At 41.4% G+C, this 23,192-nt stretch overlaps 2 protein-coding genes across 3 annotated transcripts; both read right to left on the bottom strand.

The window, feature by feature from the left end:
* Positions 1-3,338: 3,338 nt before the first annotated feature.
* Positions 3,339-12,554, bottom strand: si:dkey-234i14.6 (uncharacterized). Its single transcript, XM_062389284.1, has 5 exons — positions 11,837-12,554; positions 9,093-9,269; positions 6,636-6,845; positions 4,958-5,171; positions 3,339-4,423 (listed from the first exon to the last, which is right to left on the bottom strand). Exons 1-5 carry the CDS (start codon positions 12,305-12,307, stop codon positions 4,245-4,247), a joined length of 1,251 nt encoding a protein of 416 aa, XP_062245268.1. The 5' UTR covers positions 12,308-12,554; the 3' UTR covers positions 3,339-4,244.
* Positions 12,555-16,577: 4,023 nt separating this feature from the next.
* On the bottom strand, positions 16,578-23,057 carry prpf18 (PRP18 pre-mRNA processing factor 18 homolog (yeast)). Of its 2 annotated transcripts, XM_062390128.1 has the most exons (11): positions 22,881-23,057; positions 21,745-21,822; positions 21,481-21,507; positions 20,334-20,438; positions 20,122-20,235; positions 19,718-19,864; positions 18,589-18,657; positions 18,220-18,360; positions 18,065-18,136; positions 17,819-17,974; positions 16,578-17,334 (listed from the first exon to the last, which is right to left on the bottom strand). In XM_062390128.1, exons 1-11 carry the CDS (start codon positions 22,944-22,946, stop codon positions 17,254-17,256), a joined length of 1,056 nt encoding a protein of 351 aa, XP_062246112.1. In that variant the 5' UTR covers positions 22,947-23,057; the 3' UTR covers positions 16,578-17,253. The 2 variants fall into 2 exon arrangements, with proteins under 2 accessions (XP_062246112.1, XP_062246113.1); XM_062390129.1 differs by lacking the exon at positions 21,481-21,507.
* Positions 23,058-23,192: the final 135 nt, after the last annotated feature.

The raw sequence follows: 23,192 nt of genomic DNA, 5'->3' as shown, positions 1-23,192 counted from the left end.
TGGGCGTGAATGTGATGGGACAGATAGGAACTCAACAGATAGGGGAGCTGATAATTGTTCGACAGAGGCCCAAGTCAGGTCGAAATCCAGCTGCAGGATTCGACTCACTCAACTTTCATGGTTAAAAAAAGCAGGAAAGGAATATTCCAGGAATCACCAAAGAGACATTTTTCCCTCGATAACCAACTCCGCCAAAACTCTAAACATTTCCTTTTCTCTGGCTTTGTCCTCGTCCTCTCTCTCTTTCTCTCACAATGTGTGTGTATATGAATGACTTGGTCTGTATTTGTGCTGGCAGCAAACATAAGAGGGCCTCTGTGCAATCGGACAAGGTGCCGATATCTCAGTCATGTGACAGTGACTTCCTGTCTGTGTGTCAGACAGCAAGTGAAGGCTTGTCAATACAACCTCGTGCTCACATCCTTCCCCATCTCCTCAAACACAAACTCACACGGCCGACGGAGAAACTGGGAAAATCACTTTCTTCTCTTTATTTTTCTGTCCTCCCTCACTTCAGGTCAAACTGATCCAGGAATGAAACTTTCTTTTAATACATACAAACTATTCTTATTCACTTAATGTGAACATGAAAATTTGAGGAACCATGGTTGGAGGTAGAACTTGTTTTTGCATTAGATTATTTGCATTTCACTGAGATTATCCTTCCCCAAAACACCACAGCATTAACTATTTTGCTTTTATCAAATATATATGTTCAGCAGTCAAACAGTCTCCATCCGTCCCGTCGTCGACCCTCGGCCACCTAATAAACTCAGAGAGAGCCTGGAGGCTAATTAAAAAGACAACACTGCCCTCCTATGGCTGAACAGTGCTATTAAATTTGCCATCCAGGTGTGCCTGACTAACCATTTGGGATCATGGAGGTCATCCAAGAAAAAGGTGTAAAGTACACATCATTATCAGTATCAGCTGCAGATCAGGTGCACAAATTCCTCACAAGTTTCAATTAATCAATGCACAATTAAAAAAGCGTTACAGTTGCCAATTTGATGCCGCGCACACTAACAATCCCACATGTTGATCAGTGACATCTCAGTCTGTGCATCACATGTGCTGGTTTGGACACATGGATGCCTGTTGCTGTGACGACGATCCATTCAGTCTCTGTTTAACATTTGTCATCGATTGCAGCCCCCCCCCCCCCCCCCCCCCCTCCATCCCCATTGGCAGGTCTAATTCATTTACGAACCCGTCATTCCACATCATTGATTAAGTTGTCCTTCATCCCACTTTTAATTATATACAAAGATAAAAGATTTTCTCATTAATGTGTTTAATCTAATGAAAGGCCTCGTGCTAGTGCGAGGGCCGGGTTCAGGGGTCTGGACTATTGACCTTGGAGGGCACAGCGAGCGGATGAATGTTTTTAATTAGACGGAGCAAACGGCTCCGGGAGCGAGAGCCTCAACTTGTCTGTCGGAGGGCTGGGACAGGTTGGCACGGAGCAGTTTAATGGATCTCCGCAGGTCACCGTCTCTCACCTCTATCGACTACAGCTCAAGACTTATCACCATTTGGAGCTCTGAAAAAATATCTGTCTTCAAGTGACGTTTAATTTAACATGCAGCCTTTTAACTGCTTGATAGTCTTTTACTTATTGGACTGCTCGGACTCATTATATTTCGAGTGTTACTGTTTTGTTCTGTTAAATCCAGTAGTTATTTGCTGAAAGAAGAACAGCAGTCTTTTCACAGACCTCCTGCCACTGTTAGATTGACCATCAGCACCACCAGGAAAAATCCCACGAGTGTGATGGCTGTTAAAACATTCATAAAGATTTCACAGTCCATGGTAGCAGGATTCATCATAAACTCACATTGTTCTCTTCTGAGGCATGTGTGGTCCCACGCTCCGTCACCAACGACTGATCAGCTCCAAAAGTTAATCATCTGGAAACACACTCCAAAGTAATATTTGCATGAAGTTTGCTGAAACTCCATTCATGCGTTGTACAGTTGTATTTGAACACCCCCCAAGTAAAACTCGTCGGATGAAGAATATAACTGTAGCCTTTTTCCATTACACAACTTTGAATATGAAATAATAAAACATCTTGTAAATAAGAACATGTTAATTCACCTTGGATCCACGCTTGGTAGATAAAACTGGTTTTGTTTTACTTCTCACAAGATAATAGATTCAGATTTTATGTTCGCAGGCATAGTTCTTCACCTTGTTTATATTTCCATTGTGGACAGTTAATAGTGGAATGAAAAATGATGTGTTGTGTATGTTAAGAGGGAGCGATACAGTGAGAAGATAAACATGTTTCCAGTGTACTCTTCACAGCACAATAAACATTTGTAATTAAACCTTACTGGAGAATGTTGTTTAATACTGAATTTAATGGGGGGCAAGTACTCAATGCCTGCTACACTAATGACATCTATGAATTTATATGGAAAAATATCATGTTTTTCATTTTTGTATATAATAAATGATTTTTTTATAAAAGTTCCTCTTGCATCATTTCAGTGATTATTATGAAGTGACTGAGACCACGTTTTTCTTTATGTGTCAGATTGGGAATTTACACTCAATCACCTTTTGATTAAAAAACTAAATCTGCACTGTTTTTAATCATCCTTGTAAAGTTTGACATGAAAACAATCCTGGCAAACACAATTTTATTTAACTACAGGTTCACATATAATATGTTGCTAGGTAAACTTTGTTGTTCCATCTTGCTCTTAATACCTACTATTCGCTATTTCACTTGACATCTAATGTTCTCGTACTGTAATTTTTTTGAATATTAAAATAATTCTTGGGGACTATTTATGGATCATTTTCAAGAGATCTTATCTGTGAAGGATCATCTGCTTTTATACATTAAATACTGAATAGTTTGTCTTATTGAAAAGTGACCGAAATAAGTCGAGTCTGAGCAGATGTACCTGACAGGCGACACCACTAGAGGGCAGTACTGCTTCATATCAGCCAGGGTGGGACTGGTGTGTTAACAAAACTCTGTAAAAGGACTTTTAGAACTCTAACAATAGAAACATTTCCTGGGAAATTATATATTAACATAAGTTCAATAACATAAAACTCAGCCTGTTATTTTCCAACTCAATATTTTATCTTAATTTACAAAGCCAAATTCTGTTACTTGCTAAACCGTAAAACTGTAATATAAATGCAGCTTGATACATATCGTAACAATTGAGTTAATTCAAGTAAATCCTTAGTTTTTTCTGACCTTACTATCCTCTCTGTTTTAACTTTGATATCAGATACTTATTAAATGTTACCTAAGACTAAACCAATGAAAGTTTTTTTTTGTAAAGATCCATATCATTCGTATTAAATCAATGTGTATTCTTCTTTATTGGCACTTCAACAGGAGCAGGACATCGTCATCAGCATAGTCTCCTTCAACTGAAATAATAAACTTAATAACAGGTGATTCTTTTGTCCTTTCAGATTCCCTTGAGAAAATGATTACAAGAAAAGTGAAAATTTGAATAATAAATATATATTTGTACTAATAAAGCTTCTCCATATTATTATTCCAGTCCATTATTTTTTAAATGTGCCAAAATCCTTCATTTATAAAAGTTGCACATAAAATAAGCCACGACAGCAAATGACTCACAACATAATCACCGCGATTATCCGCACATTGTCGAACAAACAAAAAGACAAAAGGCTCGGTGATATAACTTTGGAGCAGCTGCGCCCTCACGTCATCTGACTCCACACGTGTGTTCCCTTAATGTCCACTGAGCAAATCGAACCAGTTCTAAAAATCAAGTCACTTCTCTCCCTCATCAAAGTAGAAGATGACAGTAGTGAATATAATGAGGATCACAGAGTTTCCATATTTCCACTAGTCGAACACTTTACAGAGAAATCCAGTGCATTGAAACTCAAAGTAGCAGATAGTGTTTCACTGCAGCTGTAAGAGTTTACACATCTCTTCCTGTATTATCAAGCTTTGTAAGCTGAAAATCAGAAGAGCACATATGGAAAAACGTAGCCATTTCTATTCTCCCTTAGGAGCAGATCTATTCACTGAACGTCACAAAGACCTATGGCCACATGTTTACATCCATTATCCAGCTGTACACTGCTCATTCAGCTCCATTCAGCGGGAAACCATTAGTGGTTCATTCCAGCTTCAGACTCGTGATTCATGTAAACATTTGTTGTAAACATCAATGATCCACCAGCACTTTCCACTAGTTGATGTTATGCATTCGCCAGGATGTCCCTCTGCTTCATTCATACATTGATTCAGCCAGGCCCGTCTGCCTGAAGGTCTCAGCCACTTGTCTGGAGTGCTGCATCTTCGCTGACAGCGCTTCGAGAATATCGTTCTGGTCCACGGCGGTGGCTGTTTGGTAAATGAAGGACGCCATCGACTCCAGACCACGCATACCTAGATTTACCCCACAACCTGGAGGATGAAGAGGAGAGGAGAGGAGAGGAGAGGAGAGGAGAGGGAAAGGAAATATGGAAGTGAAAAGAAATGGAAGAATAGACATTATACACCATCAAATTAAATTTATCTTGGTACTGCACACACCACATATTAATGAGAAGTTCTGTTCCCTATTTTACAGACAAATCCTGAACCGTATAACCTTGAAGTCACAGTTATGGTCGAGATGAAAAACACCACAGCACATATACATAAACACCGCCGAAAGGCCATTGAGTGCAATAATGAGTCACCCTCCCATCAACACACACAAATACACACGCACACACACCACATGCATAAAAATGATGTATATTCTCTTTTCATTTGCATCTCCCTCTGTTCCATTTATTCAAGGGGCTCTGTTTTCCAGCTAAAAGGACCTTTGATGTTACGTCTCACCTTCAGCTACTTCTACACATATAATGGAAAAACAATACCGTGCTTTCAGACAAATGTCCCCTTCTATTCTTAGCGAGGTAAAAACTGGTATATTTCACAGACACGTACCAGTGTCGAAGTTGAGGACTCGTGCGGCCTCCCCCTCCACAGTGACCGCCACGTTGCCCCCCTCAATGTAAGCAGCGCTGATGCGTCTGTGCGACAGCTGGATCTCAAAGAGACGGCGGCTGCACTGCATGTGGTGGTGCGTCACATCGCTGAGACGAGGCTCGATGTCCGTCTTGTAGGCGTTGAAGGACTGATGGAAAATGTTCTTCATGATCTGGACGACAAAACGGGGACAGTTAAAAGACATTCTAGTTCATTTCACCATGACATCATCTTCCCATAAATAGAATCACATTTACACACACATGTGAAGGCTCTTATAAGCAACGTACCATGTAATGCAATGTATTTGCAACTGTGTTAACTGAACAGTCTGTTAAAACATACACTTGTTGTGAAGTTGATCACTTTGAACATTTTCATGTGAATACTGGTATGAGGAAGATGCACGGAAGGTTGCATCATAACTGATCCCACATCTGATGCAAACAAGAGCCAAAAATTATAAATATGACTCATCAACAGGAAATTAATCTGCAACTATCGTGACAAATAATCATTATTTTCAAGCAAATGCAAAAGCTCCTCTGGTTCCAGCTGCTGAGATGTGATCATCTTCTGCTTCTCCTTGGTACACATGATTTAACATTGCATAGATTAGGCTGTTTAGGTGTGGGTTGGCTGAACCAAGCAATTTGCAGGCGTTGTTTTGGGCTTTGAGGAAATGTGACCTATTTTAGTTTTATACATACATGAAACATTTAACTGAATACTCAAGGATACAATAATACGATTTGTCAATAGCAAACATAATTGCTAGCTGCTGTGCTAAACTTAATCTTTAAATCATGTACTATGAGTGACATGCTGTTCATTTGACCATCTGTGATGACTCTGTAAAGAATGTTATCTTTTCACGTTGCAGTATGAAAGATGGAGATGAATATGTGTGCTCCTGTTGCTTCGTGCCTCCTCATTTATTCCACAGTAATTGTTGGTATTGAGTGACAACAGCGTCTCTGGCTCCATCTCTCTGCTCTGCTCTTCTTCGACCCATACTTGCACAGTCATCTGTTACCAAGTAACAGTGCATCTGAATGGCCGCCCACATAGCAACTCGCGTTCCAAGGAGGCTTTCGCCTCAAACCTGTGAGTGAGTACTACGCTGCAGACTGTGGCTACAGGCTACACACCATCAGACCTGTGTACTTCACATGGAAACACAGAGAGATTACATCAAACACCAGCCGCCTGGAGTTCAGCACAGGAAGGAATAATGTCGCCTTCCGTTTGTCCACTGATGTGTAACAGCAGGGTGCAGAATGCTTCTACACACACATGCACACACACACACAAACACTCCGGGGAGGTCTACTTTCTTCTCCTATCTCTCTTTGACTCCGACACACTCAAACTCAAGTAGGTCCACAGACTTGAAAACACACACACACAGAATCCCTCACACATGCATGCACAGACACACACAGCCACTAATGGACTCCCACAATATTGCATTCAGAGGCCACCTGCTAAATGAAAGGTGAGGAATATGCATGGAATCACAACGCTGTGGAGTCTTGGAAGTTAACACGGAAACACAGCTTCACAGCCTTCACAGCTCATCAACGATAGTGAGCAGCACTTGAAATTGAATCAAATATTTTATGGTGAGCCTCACAGAAGAGTTGGCCGTGTGCCGCAGGAAGCGAACCATCTTGGTGTCCGATGTGGGGCAGACGAGGGCCATGTAGCGGTTTCTGAAGGTGCCGTAGATCTTCAGGTGAAAGCCGGGCTTGGTGGTGGGGCTTCGGTGCTCTCGCAGGGCCTCCACTCCGTAAGCTGACAGGTCAAAGTAGAGACTGTGGGCACGGATCTCAGGAGTGGGTACCTGAGGTTATGAGAGAGGGCAGAAGGACGGGGGAGATGCTATGGGAAACTAGAACACTCGGTACGCTCATACGTCCGCCAAGGCCAGACAACAGTCATAAATATTAGTTCCCTAAATATGCCTGATTATTTTTTCACAAGGACCCATGAATTCTTCCCTGGGAAAACTGTTAAAATCTAAATGTAAATGAGTCTCATTATGTTAAAGAAAGGATCAAATTTAATGGCTTCTTCCCTGACCCATACAGGTTTCATGGAAATCCATAGTTTTGTTTTTGTGTAATCTTGCTTACAAACAAACAACAAAAAAACCAACAAACAGGGGTGAAAACATAACGTCATTGGCGGAGGTGACATTTTTAGATGTTGAAAAAATATTCGGTGATCATCAGTTTTGATATCATCATTTCGACATGAGCAATATATCTTCCCAGTCGGTCTACGTCATAACATACATGCACCATATGATGCGTCTGTGGTAAAAGCACATTGAGCATTACCTACACACCGTTCCTGCCTGTGGAGCTGTTGTCACTTGAGCGGAGATTAAGAATGACTTGTTTTTTGATTCAGTGGCTCAATCTGGCATCGACGGCCCCCGTTTCCCCTCAAGCCAAAATTGATCAATTTCCTTTTTAATGTCACAAAGCAGCCACGTGAGATGAAACAGTGGTTAGTGCAGCTGAGGGAGACGAGCGAGGGAACGGAGTGCACACTGGTGTGGAAGGGACGGCGGGGCCGACCAGATCATATCCTGAGGGGTAAATTCAATCACTACAGGAAACAGTCACAGAGACAGGGGGCCAATAAAAGGCAGCCACACAGGCACAGAAGAGAATGTGATATCAATGGTTATGATGGCATAAAACAGCAAGGGAGATGATATCTGTGTTCAGTATTGGTTAGATATTAGCCTGGGGATTTTTTCACCTCCACGTGATTATTTCTTCAAATTAATCTTCCCTGTCGGACAGAATGTCACTGTATATAATCCCAAAACCAACCTGTCATCAACAAAAGTCATTCTATACAGATAGTGAATGACGAGGAGCAGGACGCTGCTGTAAATATCATTTGTCTCCTGCCAGTAAAAGGTGACCCAAGGCTGTCTGTCTGTTATTAACCTCTATTAACAGATTCTGCATGTGAATGTGCAGAATCTGGAAGTGAGGGACAAGAGTCTGGTTTTCATCTCTAGTGTCACCAATCACGTTTGAGCAGGCTTCGATGGCCCGCAGGTGAGCAGTCGGTGTGGAAAGCAAAAAATTCCTCTTGATTTTCAATTTATCTGCAATCACACTCAGACGGCCGTTTATAGAGATTAGTCAAAATGTCTCCTGGACACGAAACACCTACAAAAAAGTAACTATGCTGGGTTTTGTGTGGAGAAATGTTCGACTTGTGAGATTAGAGAAACTAGTCGGACTGTAAACGTGAACAGAGTCGTGGCTCAGATATCTGCTGTCTACAGAGGAAGGCCCAAAATATCGGCCACTGCCCCCAGAGGCTGATTCATCATCAGAGGGCGATTGGTCTGTTGTAAACCACATTCCATACATCACACATTTCTTGGTTCATTTTCTATTTTATGTCTCAATCTAAAGCTGATATAATATTACACAGTCAAAGAAGGAATTATTAAACTATTTCAGGGGCAGTTTTAGAGGCGATTACTCTGTGGAGATGTCTCTTATTTCTCTACTCAGTCTTTTATGGATCTTGCAGTGACACTGAGTCATCATTCAAGGAACCATCTGCCTATATAATAACAAATGACCTTTGATGCACCGCGTGAAAAACAGTGCAGCTGATGTGTCGATATCGTCATTCATATTCACACCAGGGGACGGATTATGAGTCTCAGCAGGGGGACGCAATGAATCCAGAGCTTTATCGCGGTCATCGCCTGCCTCCGTCAGCTGCTCTTATCAGATTCAATGAGTAAATCAAAATGTTGCCAGGGTTGACGGTGACAGGACCAAACAGCCTGCCAGCTGAAATCTGGCTGTTTATATGAGAAACCCGATATTGTGCTCAGCTGCTGTTGGCCGGTCCTCATCACTGTTTGCTCCGATCAGCTTTATGAGGGCGAATAAGGTCACCTTCACTGCAATATCCTGTTACCACTCCTTCATTCTTTCCAATGGAAAAACATTTGATTATTGCCTCAGCGTGTGCACATGAGTGTATGCATCTGTTAGTGTGCGTGCATGTGTGTGTGGCCTGGTGTGTGTGAACGTGCAATGACCTGTCTCTGGTCTAGTCTCTCTATTGTTGCATTAGCTCCATAGGCATGGCAGGAATCCACGGTGTAGTCGGAGCTGATGCCCAGCACCGAACACGAGTCACCGCACGACCCGTCAGCCACCACGATCACACTCGGCCACTCAGGCTGAGGGATGCGGCGCAGGTATTCCTCAGTGAACTAAAACAGGAAGAAAACAAACAAACAAACAAAAACACAATTATTTTCATGGTTCCATATTGAAAGGGGCTTCAAGCTATAAATAGAGGAAGAACGTAACAACTTGCATCTACTGTGCTGGAGCAAAACTTGTAAATGTTGATTTTTCCCTTCGCTGGAGGTGGGTGTGATTGTGGATGTTTGTTCAGTATTTTGTGAAAAAAAGGATCACAATGCTCAGACACTATAAACCTACATTAGTATAACATAACTACTTTATTGTAAGTACGTATTAGTATAATTGTAAAAAAAAATAGGTAAACAAATAGGTAATTGGTGATTCATTGTTACAATTTACAGGTTTAGAGCATCATTATTTAAAATTTGGGAAATCTTTTTTCTAGATTCCTTCATTTAACATAAATCTTTGAAAAGTAAGTTTTTACAACTTATACATCAAAGGATTTGATTTATTTTTCTACCACTGTGTAATATTTCAGAGACAAATGGGCTGTTTTTTGTATTATCCCCATACAAGCTGTTACAATATACTCCAGAGGCTATTCTTGTCTTAGCAGCAGTGCGTCTCTTACAGAGATTTATTATTATGCCTGTGTGCACTGCTGCACCTCAGTAAGACACCAGGCATTTGTCTGTGCACAGGACAAGAAAGAGCAGGACAAAGTGAGGTGGGGACAGACTGAAGGGGGAAAGGAAGAATAAAAAGGGGCCTTAGTAGGGTCTTTAACATATATCTAAGTTTAATCCATTCAGACTGCAGTGAATAGGGGATTTATAAGATCCCTTTTACATGCTCAGATCTTTGGAGGGGGGGGGGGGGGGAGTAATCAAACATAAGTTCCTGTCTACTCGAGAGGAAAGGGAGAACTTGAGAGAGACTCTGAACGAAACTGAAATTTATTGTGATCAAAGATCCTCTGGACCTTGTCTTCCACCTCATGAAGTTGGTGGATAGTAGTGAGGTTAGCTACTGATAACAGGAATGACAGCAGAGAGAAGAGTAGCAACAGAAAAGTGTACAGATAATAGTTAGTTATGTTTACTACTGTGTAATTGATGGTAGGAAAAAACACCAAAGTTCAATGACCACGTCTCAATATCCTCAGTGACGCTTTGACTCAAGTTTAATGGAGCAGGGATGAAAATAGTCGACTCTGGTTCCCAGCAATGAAATAATATTCACCAAGCATTGAGTCATTGTTTTTCAGTAAGAGGTTTTTTTGTCCTATAGTGGAGGTCAGGCTGGAGGAGAGAGGCTTAATGTGATGTTATTGTTCTCATGCTGAGGGTCTCCACAGCGAGGGGTATCTAATAAACTTAACTTTTTAATAAGACAGGGACAGCATCTGTTAGTTTATCATCATGCTTAGATCAACATTAGTGATCTCTGAAAACCGGGTATCTGCCCGGATACACTATGATACAGGTGGTCCCCTTAGTAAATACCTTTCTGGAATCATGTTTAATTCAAACAGGATTACAATTTATAATATGTGTTATTCAGATGCTGTAAAACGCTTGGATTTGAAAGTGTTTACTAAAATTTTGTCTTTACACCCCACATGACCTAAATGTCCTCAGGTTTGAGGTCAGTTTACATAACAGGTTATTTCCACTGATGAGCCCGCTTTCAGTCTGATATAATACAATGTCGTATAAAAAGAAGCTTTGGAGGAATTATATAAAATCAAACCTACATATATATGTCTGTTAATAAGAAAAATAGATCAGCAGAAAGCCAAGTGTTAAATGGCTTGCTCCTGAAGAAGGCTTGTGAACCGTGAACAGGGAACCTGAGTATAAGTCTCTTTCAGGTGTTTTAAAGGGCAAAATGGCTCATGTTGACAGCAACACAAAAAATTCAAAAGGCTTTTCAACAGTCAGAAAATGAAGTAGTGAAGTAGAGGAAGCCTGGACCAGGTTCACAGAAGAGATGGAGGAGACCGGGGAGCAGACGTCTCTGTCACCATCACTGCTGATCCATCGGATTATGAAGCCATTACATGATGAGCTGGTGTGAGTGTCTCCCCTCTACAAAGTGATCACACATCATTTCCAGATCGGTGGTTTTGCATGAGATCAATTTAAGTTTGAAAGAAAATGAAACCTGTACAACACAGTATGTATTGCTGAGAATAGAGCACAGGGATTATTTACCTCTCTGCAAGTTGTTATAAACATTGTGTTGAGCTGATACAACACTTGTTAAATACATACCGTTTAAATCAACCAACTAATCAAATGTTATTTGTATAGCCAATAATCACAAATTAAAATTTGTCTCATATGGCTTGACAAGGTGTGGCATCCTCTGCCCTCAACAAGAGTACGGAAAGATTACCCAAAAAAAAGGGGGGGGGGGGGGGCGTAGAAACCTCAGAGAGCCACATGTGATGGATCCCTCTACCAGGACGCACAGAAGTGCAATAGATGCTGCATGTAACTGAGAACATGAGTAAAATAACAGTATTTACAACATTGAAGAAACAGTTTGTAACACAATGGAAAAGTGTGTGAATGTTTAAAGTATGTGTACACGAGAAATATTATCGGATAGAAAGCTGTACCTTGGTTCCCAGCTGCACCTTCACCTCCACCTTCTGTTTCTTCTGCTCCAGGATGCTCAGCAGGTACTCCTGGAACACGCCTATCCTGGTGAAGAAGTGCTCGTCGTGCCAGCAGCCCTCCATGTTGTCAAAGTCCACACCGAGTCCCAGCAGGAACTTCACGCTCCGGGGATCCAGCGCGATCTGCTGGGGCCGGCACAGCAGCGCGCTCCGGTACCGCTCGTCCAGCACGGTCAGTTTCAGCACCTTCCCGGAGCGGACAGCGACCAGCGCGGCCGTCAGCCCCACGGGTCCCGAGCCCACGACGAGCACCGAGATCCGGGCTCGCCACTGTCTGATGCCGTCCAGGCTCACCTTCACCACCACGTACACGGCCACCGCCACCAGGGTGCTCAGAGCCGTGTCATAGGCCAGAGCGCGGTACTTTTCCTCCGGGTTTTCTCCAGCATGCTCCGCCTGCAGCGCGTCCATAGCTCCAGCAGAGATGATACTGTGTGGGCTCCTCTATCCACCAGCCCAGCGTCCTCTCGTCATCTGTGCGTTCACTTGGAGACAGCAGGAGGGTTTACATCCGTGCACACGCACACCAGCTGAGATCTACCAAATCCCTCCTCTGCACGTTGAGTTGTTGCTGCGCGCTGGACCCTCTCTCTCTTTCTCTCTCTGCCATCTCTCTCTCTCTTTCGTCCAGCCTTAAGTGACTTGAGTCCGGAGGGTGAGCAGTGTAAAGACCCCTCAGCTGTCATGTTTGGCAAGTGCCAGGACTTCAGAAAGGCAGTGGTAAACGATATATATTGTATGTAAAAACTATAGCTATGATATAATATAAATTTACTTATTTTAATCACATGCCTACACCTACATAGGTATGTCTTCTTTTCTAAAATCCTATAGATGCAAACTGTGGGGAATGGACATGTGCTTTGTTTTTACTCTGAGAAACTATTGATTTTCTGATGCTAAAAAAAGAGAGGTCGATTTAAATGTCTCTCTCTCTTTCTCTATCTATGTCTCTCTAACAAACACACACACCACACAAAAACACACACACACTGTACTTTTATCCTCTTTCTGAGGTTCTTCTAACCCTAAAAGCAAATGTGAATGCTTTAGAAGCCCTACTCACACATGCCAGCACCAAAGTAAACATACAATCAATCAGTGTGTACAGACATCTACTCCTGTGATCAATGTTCAGTTTGGGATCTGAACTGGGTGATGAAGGTTCACAGATTTACACAAAAACAGCAGACGAAAGATAAAGAGGGAAAAACAGCCAGAGGACAAGAGATGCTGGTTCATGTTTCCTACAAATCACATCTGCTGATAAGCAGCTTCACATTAATCTCCACTTTATCCCTCTGTGCCATTCAGTTCAATTTCAATTAAGTCTGACCATTACATTACGGATCAATTTCCTTTTTCTTTTCCTGTGAAAGAAAAGCAAGCAGTGACCGTGTGGTCACTTCACCATGGTGATGGCTCCTCAGAGGACAAGGCCAGTTTGTATGAAATCATTCTGTGCTGCTGTTTTTGACGGTGCTGTTGCCTTACTACAACTGAATGACCTCACTATACCTCTGGGTGGTGTTAGGATTTCAATATTTTAGCTATATTCTGTGTCTGACTCAACTCTAAATGAATAAAGATAGAAGCAGTTTGAGTCAGATATAATGCCTTCTATACAAATTATTAATAAATAACCTTTTCCTTCCTAGTGTGTAATCTTGAAAATTAGAATGTGTCTACGTTATAGTTGTGTTTCGTTGTTTTGGTTGAATTGTTTGGAATGTCTGTACAAACAGAGTATTGTTTTGATATAGCAAGAACACAATAATCTTTTCTCCAATTGTCAACACCATTGGCCCACATGCCATCAGCTGTGTCAAGGCCTTGGGAGTGGCTCCTTGTCACTTCCTTATTCCAATGCCAAGAGGATGGCCTACGCCTGCGCACTTTCGAGGAGGAAGAACCAAGATCTACTGTTATAAAATAGACAGGCACCGGCTGTTTGATGCGTTCTGATGGGTCTCGTGTTCTGATGCGACTTGTTGGATGCCCATTGCTTTGCTGATTGATACCTTTCATTGCTTTCTAAATAAATACTTGATTGAACAAGCTGAGTTCGGCTCATCTTCTCATATTTAGGATAAACCAACACGCCTGACAGTGGTTTGGGCTCATTTACATAAAGTTAACAAAGAAAGAACAAATAAGGGAGCAGATTAAATTAATAGATTTTTTTCAAATGGATATTAGTTGGTGTCATATTCTCTCATAGAAATTGTGAACATTCCCCATCACTCCTCTCCTAAAAACCTCAATGCAACACATTCATTAAATGATTTTGCATTTTCATCATAGTGCTGACCTTTGAGCCCCATTAGAGCCCAATAAAAAAGTCAATTTAGCAGGTAATGATGTCATCAGTTTATCTAAATGACTCTTCACATGAGATTTCTCCTCACAGGAGACAGAGGTTCATACAGGTTATTCATCACTGCATCTGACTACTACTGAAAAGTGCCTGAATCCATATGTCAATTGAAATTGCCAGGGAATTGGAGAGAGAGAGAGAGAGAGAGAGAGAGAGAGAGAGAGAGAGAGAGAGAGAGAGAGAGAGAGAGAAAAGGGAGAGGGAGGTGGTCATATTGGTTCGATACATTATGCTTTCCACCTTGGTTTCCACCTCTGCTCAGGTGCCTAGCAACGATCACACTGCTCTGACAGTCCAGGTGAAAGGAGAAATGCTCTAATTACAGCAAAGAGCTGCAAGCTGGCTGGCAACCACAGACGAGGCCTTTTCATGGAAAAGAATGGAGAGGGGTCACCTGGAAACACAGCCAGGAGCTGAAATATTCCAATGATCACTTTGTGGAACTAAAATGTAGTCTTCACCTTAATACAGAGTGAGCTGAAAAGCACGAAGAGTCCAGTTCCATTTGTTTTGCATGTATGACACATCTGTATCCAGCCTAAATAATGTACGGGTACCTCCAATACTTCCTGACATAATGCCCTGAGAGATAATGCAGCAGAAAACAATTCGGAGCAACACTTTTGCTTTGATTTCCACATCAGCGTGTTAATTTATGCAATTACAAAGGGGGTATGGAGATAATCCATCCACGAAGCCTCAGGATCTGAATGTGTTAATGACACTGAGCGGAACCCTCACACGTCCCGCTCTGACACAATCCTACGCCACAACAAAAGGAGCAGAGAGAGCGGGTCTTTATCAGCTCACATCTTACAGCTCAGTAACTGGGCTGTGCATAGGTCTGAGGTCATTAGAGAGGAAAATAAACATTAGGCCTCCACACAGTGAACACAAACCCTCATTGTTGTTAGGGAGTTCAGGCGGCTTTGAACTAGTATATCTATGTACAGGGAGACGGGGGGGCACTCGCTGGGAGAGTTTACAGATTCTGTTTGCGGCCTGTACACCCTCTCTGTGTGTGTGAACAAGCTGAGGTGAAATGAAGAGGACACTCAAGGGACGGAGACGGCAACTTAGCATGTGTGAGTGCATCTTGTTTACAGATTGAAGAGAGGGCAGAGTGTCACAGAAGCACAGCAGCTAGTCTGATACAAAGTGTATCAGCGTTAGGAGCTCAACGTTTTGGAGGGATCACTCCGGTATCTGCTTGGGCACTGCGATTGGTTTCTCGTTCCCTGTGCTGAGGTCGTTTCATTCATTCAGTCATTTATACAGTTCCTCTTCCACTGCTCCACTTGGCACCGGAGTAGCTGTTACGATCTCCAAATGAATCTTGTGGTTTCATAAGGGTTTTTCCCAGATGTCCAACTCAAATAAACATCCTCTCTGTTGGACATACCACGGCTCTGGGAGAGAACAGAACTCAACGACCCCCCCCCAGGTGTGATAACACACAAGGAAGTCTCCCGATCATTTTGAATGAACTGCAAATACTTTGGATGGTCATTTCAAGGCCTCGGGCCGAGCAGACGTCACAGCTCACACTCACACAACAGATTAGACTGGACAACAGCCAAAATATTTGGTGCACTTCATCTCAAGGGCAGACGGTGAAATGCCTCCGTCGCTGGACAAATGAAACGACTGCTCATCGGGTCATCCTTTTGCTCTTGAGTTCCAGTGCTGGATCTTTTGCTCTGTTTTTGCACTGTCTGTTAGATGCGGTTGGTGAAAGTGGAAAATCCCACACTCGTTGACGCGTTTGCTCTGCCAGCCGTCGTCCTGTCCATCTGAGTCTCAAGTAGTGACGTGTTCAGTGCCCACAGACCGAAACTGCAGTGACGTGCGTTCAGGCAGCCGAGAGCACACTTTGACCAGATCACATCACCATGGTTACTCAGTGTAATAAGGTAGGTGCGTGACGCTGAATGTTGCCATCTTAGCACCTTACTGGAAGGATTCCACCAATAATCAGGGGCTGCAAATCTAGTTTATTTCCCAATAGCGGCCCAGTAGAGCGCATAATAGCACAATGATTCCTTAATTGCATATTTTGATCTGATAAGTGCATTCTAAATGAATTCTTAAGTCTCATTGTGGGCACTCAAAATGTTAACTGAAGCATGTCACAGTTGCTGTTGAGAGACATTAATTACAAACTGTGTTGGCATCGACACATTGTCAAGAAAACCAGCTGCAGAGGACAAGAGAGCCAAGATTGATAATAAAGACACAAAGTTTATATTGAAAAGGGAAAATGAACTTGTCACACTGCATTCAAATTACTGTCAGGACTGTTGCTGGTATTTAACAAGACTTTATTTTCTCACAGAGATTGAATAGAGACACGTTGATAGGTTCCATTATCAGCTGAAAACATGACAACTCAAACACGCACATAAAACTAACTGCAGTGGAGAAAGCAGGACAACTAAGTGTTAAGAACTGTTCCATCTCAGGTGTTATAAAACCTGCACTACAGGAGCTACCCTGGCAAATGATACTTTACTTTTACATCATGAAAACAAACCTTTGAAAAACCAGTATTTAAAGTATTATCATGTTACAGCCGAGAGCAAGAGCAGTAAATAAAATTAACCCCTTAACATTTTAATAGTTCTTCAGAAATAGTTTTGGGTCCTAATACACATACATGTTCCCAGGAGGACCAATGACTTCATTGGTCTGGGATGTTCACCAGCTTTTCCAGTAGTTCACGAGGACAAATCAAATTAGATTCCCATGTAATCTGACAAGTTGTTCTAGAAAAGGAGTCTGAATCTTTCTGACTGTATAATACAGTTAGATTTAAATTACACGTGTATCCTGTAAAATGCATTTGCACTTGAAAGCGACTATACAAGGTTCTGCCTCAACAACACTTCAATCAGGCCAGAACCCCTAATTAAGCTGCAGTGAAAAATAACCACTTTGGACAGAGATACAATAGAACTGCTTCAGACGTGCTGGGTACAACTTAAAGAGCATTGTACTCGACACATTTTGATGGAACAGTGGTGAAGTGTTTCTGGCAGATGGTCATTAGCCTCTTCAGTCCCTGTGGTGAGAAAAATAAAAACAAGATGAGAAAGCTCCAGTTTGACTGAAATGAGAAAAACATCGTAGATTATCCTAAATTTAGTATAATTCATGCTATTGACGGGAACAGGATGAGGTTGTTACGCTATAAATTCACCAAATACTGTGAAAGTTTTGTTGGCAGAGGTGGAAACATAAATTAAATGAATTCACAGGCAACATATCAGGCTTAGTTTTAGACCTTAATGCCACATTTATTATTGTGTATAAATATGTGTACATATATGTCCATTGTGGATAAATAATGTAACTTTGAAGCATGACAACATGATGTCTATTGATTATCACTACATGTTAATGTGAGGATCTTGTCATGTTTATTAGTTTGTATTAGATTTAATAAGGTTGATGAGTCAATATCCTGAAAAAGTTATAATATAGATATAATCCCACCTAAATCAGGATTTCAATGCCATTTGTAGTAATGGATATTAGGGTCTTACCTGAATGTATTTTCTTTGAGTCTCATCGTTGAGAACGTGCGCCACGTGCTTGGAGAAAATCTTTTCTCGTCCAGTACGGGCGTGGATACCCACCATGGTCACACCAATAGGCCAGGGTGCATTTCCGATTGCCATCTGCAGATAGGCATCATTTGCCTTGAGAAAAAAAAGATGCAGATTGTTTATGACAATGGGAAGTCGATTTTTGATAATTAATAGAAAACTGTGATCAAATACTCAACACACCTTCACGTATTCTCGCTCCAACATGAATTTGATGATGTCTGTGATTGACTCTTTGATGTCAGCGGGTAAATTCTAAAAGAGAAAGAGAAATTAGGATCATTAAAAACTCTAGCATGAAAACTCACATCTTGCTTTAGTCTGCTCAAACACTATACCTTCTTCCTGAGCTTCCTGAAGAGAGGCTTGAGATAAGACTCGGTCTGTGAGTGGGTTGCACTGGCCAGCTTGCCCTGAACACTGCGCTTCACGTGGTCTTCTCGTTTGTTCAGATCCTTGGCCCAAACCCCAAGAAGAAACTGGAACACAACAAAAAAATCTGTCTATCAGGAAAAATATTACCAAAAATCGTAACAGTGACCACCACTTGATTTTGACAGACTCTTGACTTGAAACATATTGTACAACAAAAAACAACAAATAATTATATATAATATTTAATTTAAATAGATGAAAAACAAGATGAATTGCAATTATCCAACAGCTCCTTCTAGATCCAAGGCAGAGCTTGATGTTTTTGGTCTTACCCACAAAAACTTGTCAATAAGTTCCTGGTCTCCAAGATCGTCTCCGGTTCCCAGAGTCTTACCAAGAGCCTGGAGTAGATTTTCAATATTAGAGAGCAAAATAAACCATAACATTGATTAACAAACATATAATGTAAAAATCAGTTGGGTATGATTTTATCTGTACACTACAAACAGGTATTCAACAAGCTTGTCAAAACACAGCAAACACTGTCCAGAGACATGTGAAGCTGTTCTTGTTCAGGTTCATAAAGGGAACATCTGTTCACACATGTACAACAAGCTGGACAAGTGTCTGTCTTTTGAGGGAAACAGTCTTTATCCAGTTGCTGCTCGAATTTCACGAGAGAGAGCTGCGGTTGTCGGCTGCACATGTCATCAAAGCGCTGCAGCTCAATGACCTCGAGCTGCTGGGAGGCTACGCTAGCATTACGATGTTTCACTTCCCCCCCCATTCAGTGCAGGTTATTCTCTGATGAATTACGCTTCGGAATGTCAAGAAATGCCAATTGCCTGTTTCATTTTTGATTTATATAAATGTGTTATTTCACCTGCATTTATTTCACCCTAACATCTGTTTGTAGTCACATCAAGTAGGATCTACAAGGTGCATGTCTGCAAACTGTAGAATAGTGCTGCCATCATGAGGTGATAATTGAAAACGCAAAGTGATCACTCTGGATTAATCAATATAGAGTAGCAGGCCACGTACTGTAATCTTTGAGAGATTAAACGGATAATTAAAATGAGGTCACGGTTGGCCAGTGGGCTGGACTATGGACACACCGGCTGTAAAGGGTTTTTGTACCTCAGTGTGTGTTATTTAAAAGTACAAAAGTATTTATTACTCAAATTACTTATAGCTTGAACTGACTTTAACAAAACTATTTACAGACAGGTGACACAGCTAACTGTTCAACGTATGGGGAGAGCGTGGCCTAGGGGATAGAGCGGGTGCTCTGCAACAAGAAGGTTGCCGGTTTGAATCCCACTCTATCACATCTGCATGCCTAAGTGTCCCTGGCAAGATACTGAACCCCTAAATGGCCCCTCATAAATGCTGAGTGTTCTAAAAAAAAAAAGTAAGTCGCTTTGGATAAAAGCGTCAGCTAAATGACATGTAATGTACCTCCAGTTCTTCTATAGTGGTGTTTTCTTCATGTACTTTCAGGTCATGCTGTGTGTCCACTTCTCCTGCCTCTGTCCCTCCAACAACCTCATTCAGGTACTGCAGGTCGATCTTGTCCATGGCTGTTTTCAAATCGTTCCTCAAGCCCTAAACATAAAGAAAGCAGCAAATACAAGGAGTAAAGGAGTGTTGATCAGCACAATTCTGGAGAGTAGAACCATTTTTGAATTGAACATGACCGCTGCATTGCTGAGACGTGAATGGCTCTGAACAAAAGAAAACCATCTGCTTATGATTTTTCTTTGTGGTGACAGCTAATAGAACGATAACGTATATAACTTTTCCAAAGTAGAGGTGAATTCAGTTGGAATTGCCCTCACACTGGTTTCCAACCATATCCGTACCTTGTTCACTTCTGGGGTCAGAATCTCAATCTTCCTGAGTCTCTGGAAGGCATCATAGTCCGCCTCGGCAAACATTCGGATTGGTTCACCTCTTTCTCTGAGCCGACGAATTACCTACATAAACACAGCAAATTACATATTTAATAATACGTAATGCAAATCTGAACAAAAAATGCTCAGAGGCAAGCGTCACATTATACATATTTACTCACCTCCTGTCGTGACAGTGTCATCGGCAGCTTCTCTTCTGATGGCTCCATTTCTGAAACTGGGGTTGCAGCGCTGAATTGCTCATCTTCCTCCTTATCCTTATCAATCTTCAGGGAAACATGGAGGAAACAGATGTACTGGTGTTATTGGAGGGATATTGACGTATTATCAAAAGATTTTTTTCATTCTGCTCCAATGCAAAAGAAAGAAATACAACTCAGATATGTAAAAGCAACTGCTGTGTCTTGATAAAACAATATTTCACTGTATATACATGTAGTTCTTCAATAAAGACAAGCCACAATAATTCAACAATCAAAGCAGGCATGTTGAATATCATATAAACCTCATAACATCCATTTATAGGAACTTGAATGCTGGTGTACCACCCAAAGTCAAAAAACAGGCAAAAAGTATTTTTTTGGCAACAATGAAACTTAAAGTATACAATAAGGTCATGCGATTTTAGGCCCATGCATCCTGATACTCTTAGATTGTGGCTTAAGCAACACAATCTAAAAGAACCAACAGAAAACTGACGACAAGACGCCTTCCAAAGTAACAATGGCCCTGGCTCCAACAAACGCAGCATCCAGCATGAGCGTCTTAGGTCTTGCACAAAATGGAACAGAAATGCAGTTTTCCGTAGAGCGACTGTTACAATGCAATGCAAACTAGTGAAACAAAAACCATGGAAACTCAAAGTTGGCCAACATATTAGAGCTACTGAAGCTGCTGTCCCAGATTATGTGCAAAAAAAGAGACGCAATTTGACAACAGAAATATATTTTTAATATCCATTTAAAATCCCATGCTGAAATCCACATCCTGGCTGTGTCCCACTCCGGCTTTGTGGCTTCCTTTCTTTGTTGCCTGCTACGAGCAGCAAAGTATTTGGTGACTCTGTTAACAGTGACACATATGATTAAGTTAAAAAAAAAAATAGATTTAAATTCATTTTTAAAATGACCAGTTTAACAAGCCCAGCCAGCAGACATAGGCATTTTTTTGTATTCTGGAGGCTCACTGACTTCAGCAAATGATCTTACAAAAAGGATGCCAAGGAAGCAGAAGCTTTTGGGACACAGTGTGTTCTCACTGTACGTTCTCATGCATCCTGGTTGCTCATTTCACTGTGCATTGCCCTACCTGGCTCTCGGGAGTCTCTCTCTGAACCTACAGATGCAGGCAGCAGAGGCAGGTTGGGAAAAAACAGCACAATAAACACAGATACAAACACTAATTTTCACCTGAGCAGTACTGCCTGACTTCATTTCATTTACAAAAAGTTAATTCTGAGTATTAGACTGACTAAATATGATATAATAACTGAACTGAAGAACCGAAGGCATTGAAGGGATTTATGCATCTTTGTGTGACAGTAAGAGTAGACAGAGAGTGACGGGTATCAACCTTATATCCACATCTTTTGAAGTAATCTTCTTGTTCCTTGCGAGCAAGATCCGACCTTTTGAAGTACCGTTTGGAGTCCTGGGGACAGAGGGACAATTAGTTAGATTTTTTCAGGGCATTGTATGTATGCTGTGACAAGGAAAAAACAGTGAACCACTGTGCAATGACCTGGTTTTCTGAATTAATTGGTCCTAAAATATAATCCAAGTCCGAAGTACAGACAAATACAATGCTAAAAATCTAATAATGTACAAAACATACAGATTTATTTGTTACATCCCTTAAACCGGCACAGGGATGTGAAAAGATATAGTAACCCTTAAAGGAACCGATCAAACCCTGCCAGCGATATCCTAAAATAAATGTTTACAATAGTTGAGGATCAGACCTGCACAACATTCCTCAAAAGAGCTTCACTTCAGCCATGTTCTTATGATGTCTTGTTGACAGGCATTACTACTGAGTGAAGGTCTGGACTCTGGCAGCCTGTCCTTGTGTCAGGTCACTCTACAGCAGATGGGGTCAAATCCCTGCTACATCACTGACAGCCACCCTATATCATTCTGTAAAATAACCTTGATCAGAAGTCTCCTTCGAGGCAGAACAGATAACTCAAAGTGATTTGAGTGTTTATAAAATAATTGTAACCTTCACCTCTTCTCTTGTTTCACTGTCTGGACTCTAGGTTTGCAAACTCCAGACTCCAATAAACTTTTGAGTGGGATTCACAAACTTAATCCAATTCTACATTGCGATTACTTGAAGGATCTATTCAATAAGACAATAGCAACACGTGTGTTGTTGGTTAAAATAAAGCGTTTGTTCATTAATGTAATTAATTGAACATATGACTATATTGTTACATACATGTGTATAATCCCAAAGGCCTCATTGGAGTTTTATACCCATCTACCCCGAAGTTAACGTTAAAGATGATCAACACAGCTCGGTGATAATCTACTAACATTCGTGCGACGCGTCATGTTTAATTTTAGGGAATCAAAAGAGTTCGTCTCCGTAGAAACGTTTTGGGAATAGGAAACTGTAATTCGAGTTTCCTGAGCACAGTTAGTGCTTCTCAAAATTAGCATACGAGGCTACAAGCTAACAAACAAATGGCCGAATCAGCGACTCACGTCAACGAGCTGATTTTCTTCGAGGAGTTTCCTCTTCCTGGCGATTTCAGCTTTCAGTATATCCATGTCTGAACTGGGATGTCAGTGGTTAGTTCTCTATTTCCAACAAAAAACACTGGAACAAACAGTAGCTGCTGTGCTAGTGACGACACACAGACACCGGAAGTTCATCTCAAAACCCCGGAATACTGCATTTCAGTCTAAGAGTCCCTCAGTGGTTCCGTTTTGTACATTATGTTTCAAAATAAAAAGAAACGCAAGACAAAACAAAATGTTACTACCTGTTATTTTTGTTTATAACAGATTTCACAT

Source organism: Platichthys flesus, chromosome 6 (assembly GCF_949316205.1).
Source record: "Platichthys flesus chromosome 6, fPlaFle2.1, whole genome shotgun sequence".
NCBI classification, from domain to species: Eukaryota; Metazoa; Chordata; class Actinopteri; order Pleuronectiformes; family Pleuronectidae; genus Platichthys; species Platichthys flesus.
The sequence above is the reverse complement of the archived record's forward strand: the minus strand, read 5'-3'. Positions and strand labels throughout refer to the sequence as shown.

Bases quoted from the DNA above. Each gene is read 5' to 3' on its own strand.
- si:dkey-234i14.6 (XM_062389284.1), bottom strand. From the start codon at position 12,307: ATGGACGCGCTGCAGGCGGAGCATGCTGGAGAAAACCCGGAGGAAAAG. The intron at 6,846-9,092 runs GTCATTGCACGT...TCATAACCTCAG, and splicing joins AGAGACTAGACCAGAGACAG to GTACCCACTCCTGAGATCCG. The intron at 4,424-4,957 runs GTACGTGTCTGT...TTCATCCTCCAG, and splicing joins AGTCCTCAACTTCGACACTG to GTTGTGGGGTAAATCTAGGT.
- prpf18 (XM_062390128.1), bottom strand. From the start codon at position 22,946: ATGGATATACTGAAAGCTGAAATCGCCAGGAAGAGGAAACTCCTCGAA. The intron at 21,508-21,744 runs GTTGATACCCGT...CTGCATCTGTAG, and splicing joins TCAAAAGATGTGGATATAAG to GTTCAGAGAGAGACTCCCGA. The intron at 19,865-20,121 runs GTACGGATATGG...CTTTATGTTTAG, and splicing joins TGACCCCAGAAGTGAACAAG to GGCTTGAGGAACGATTTGAA.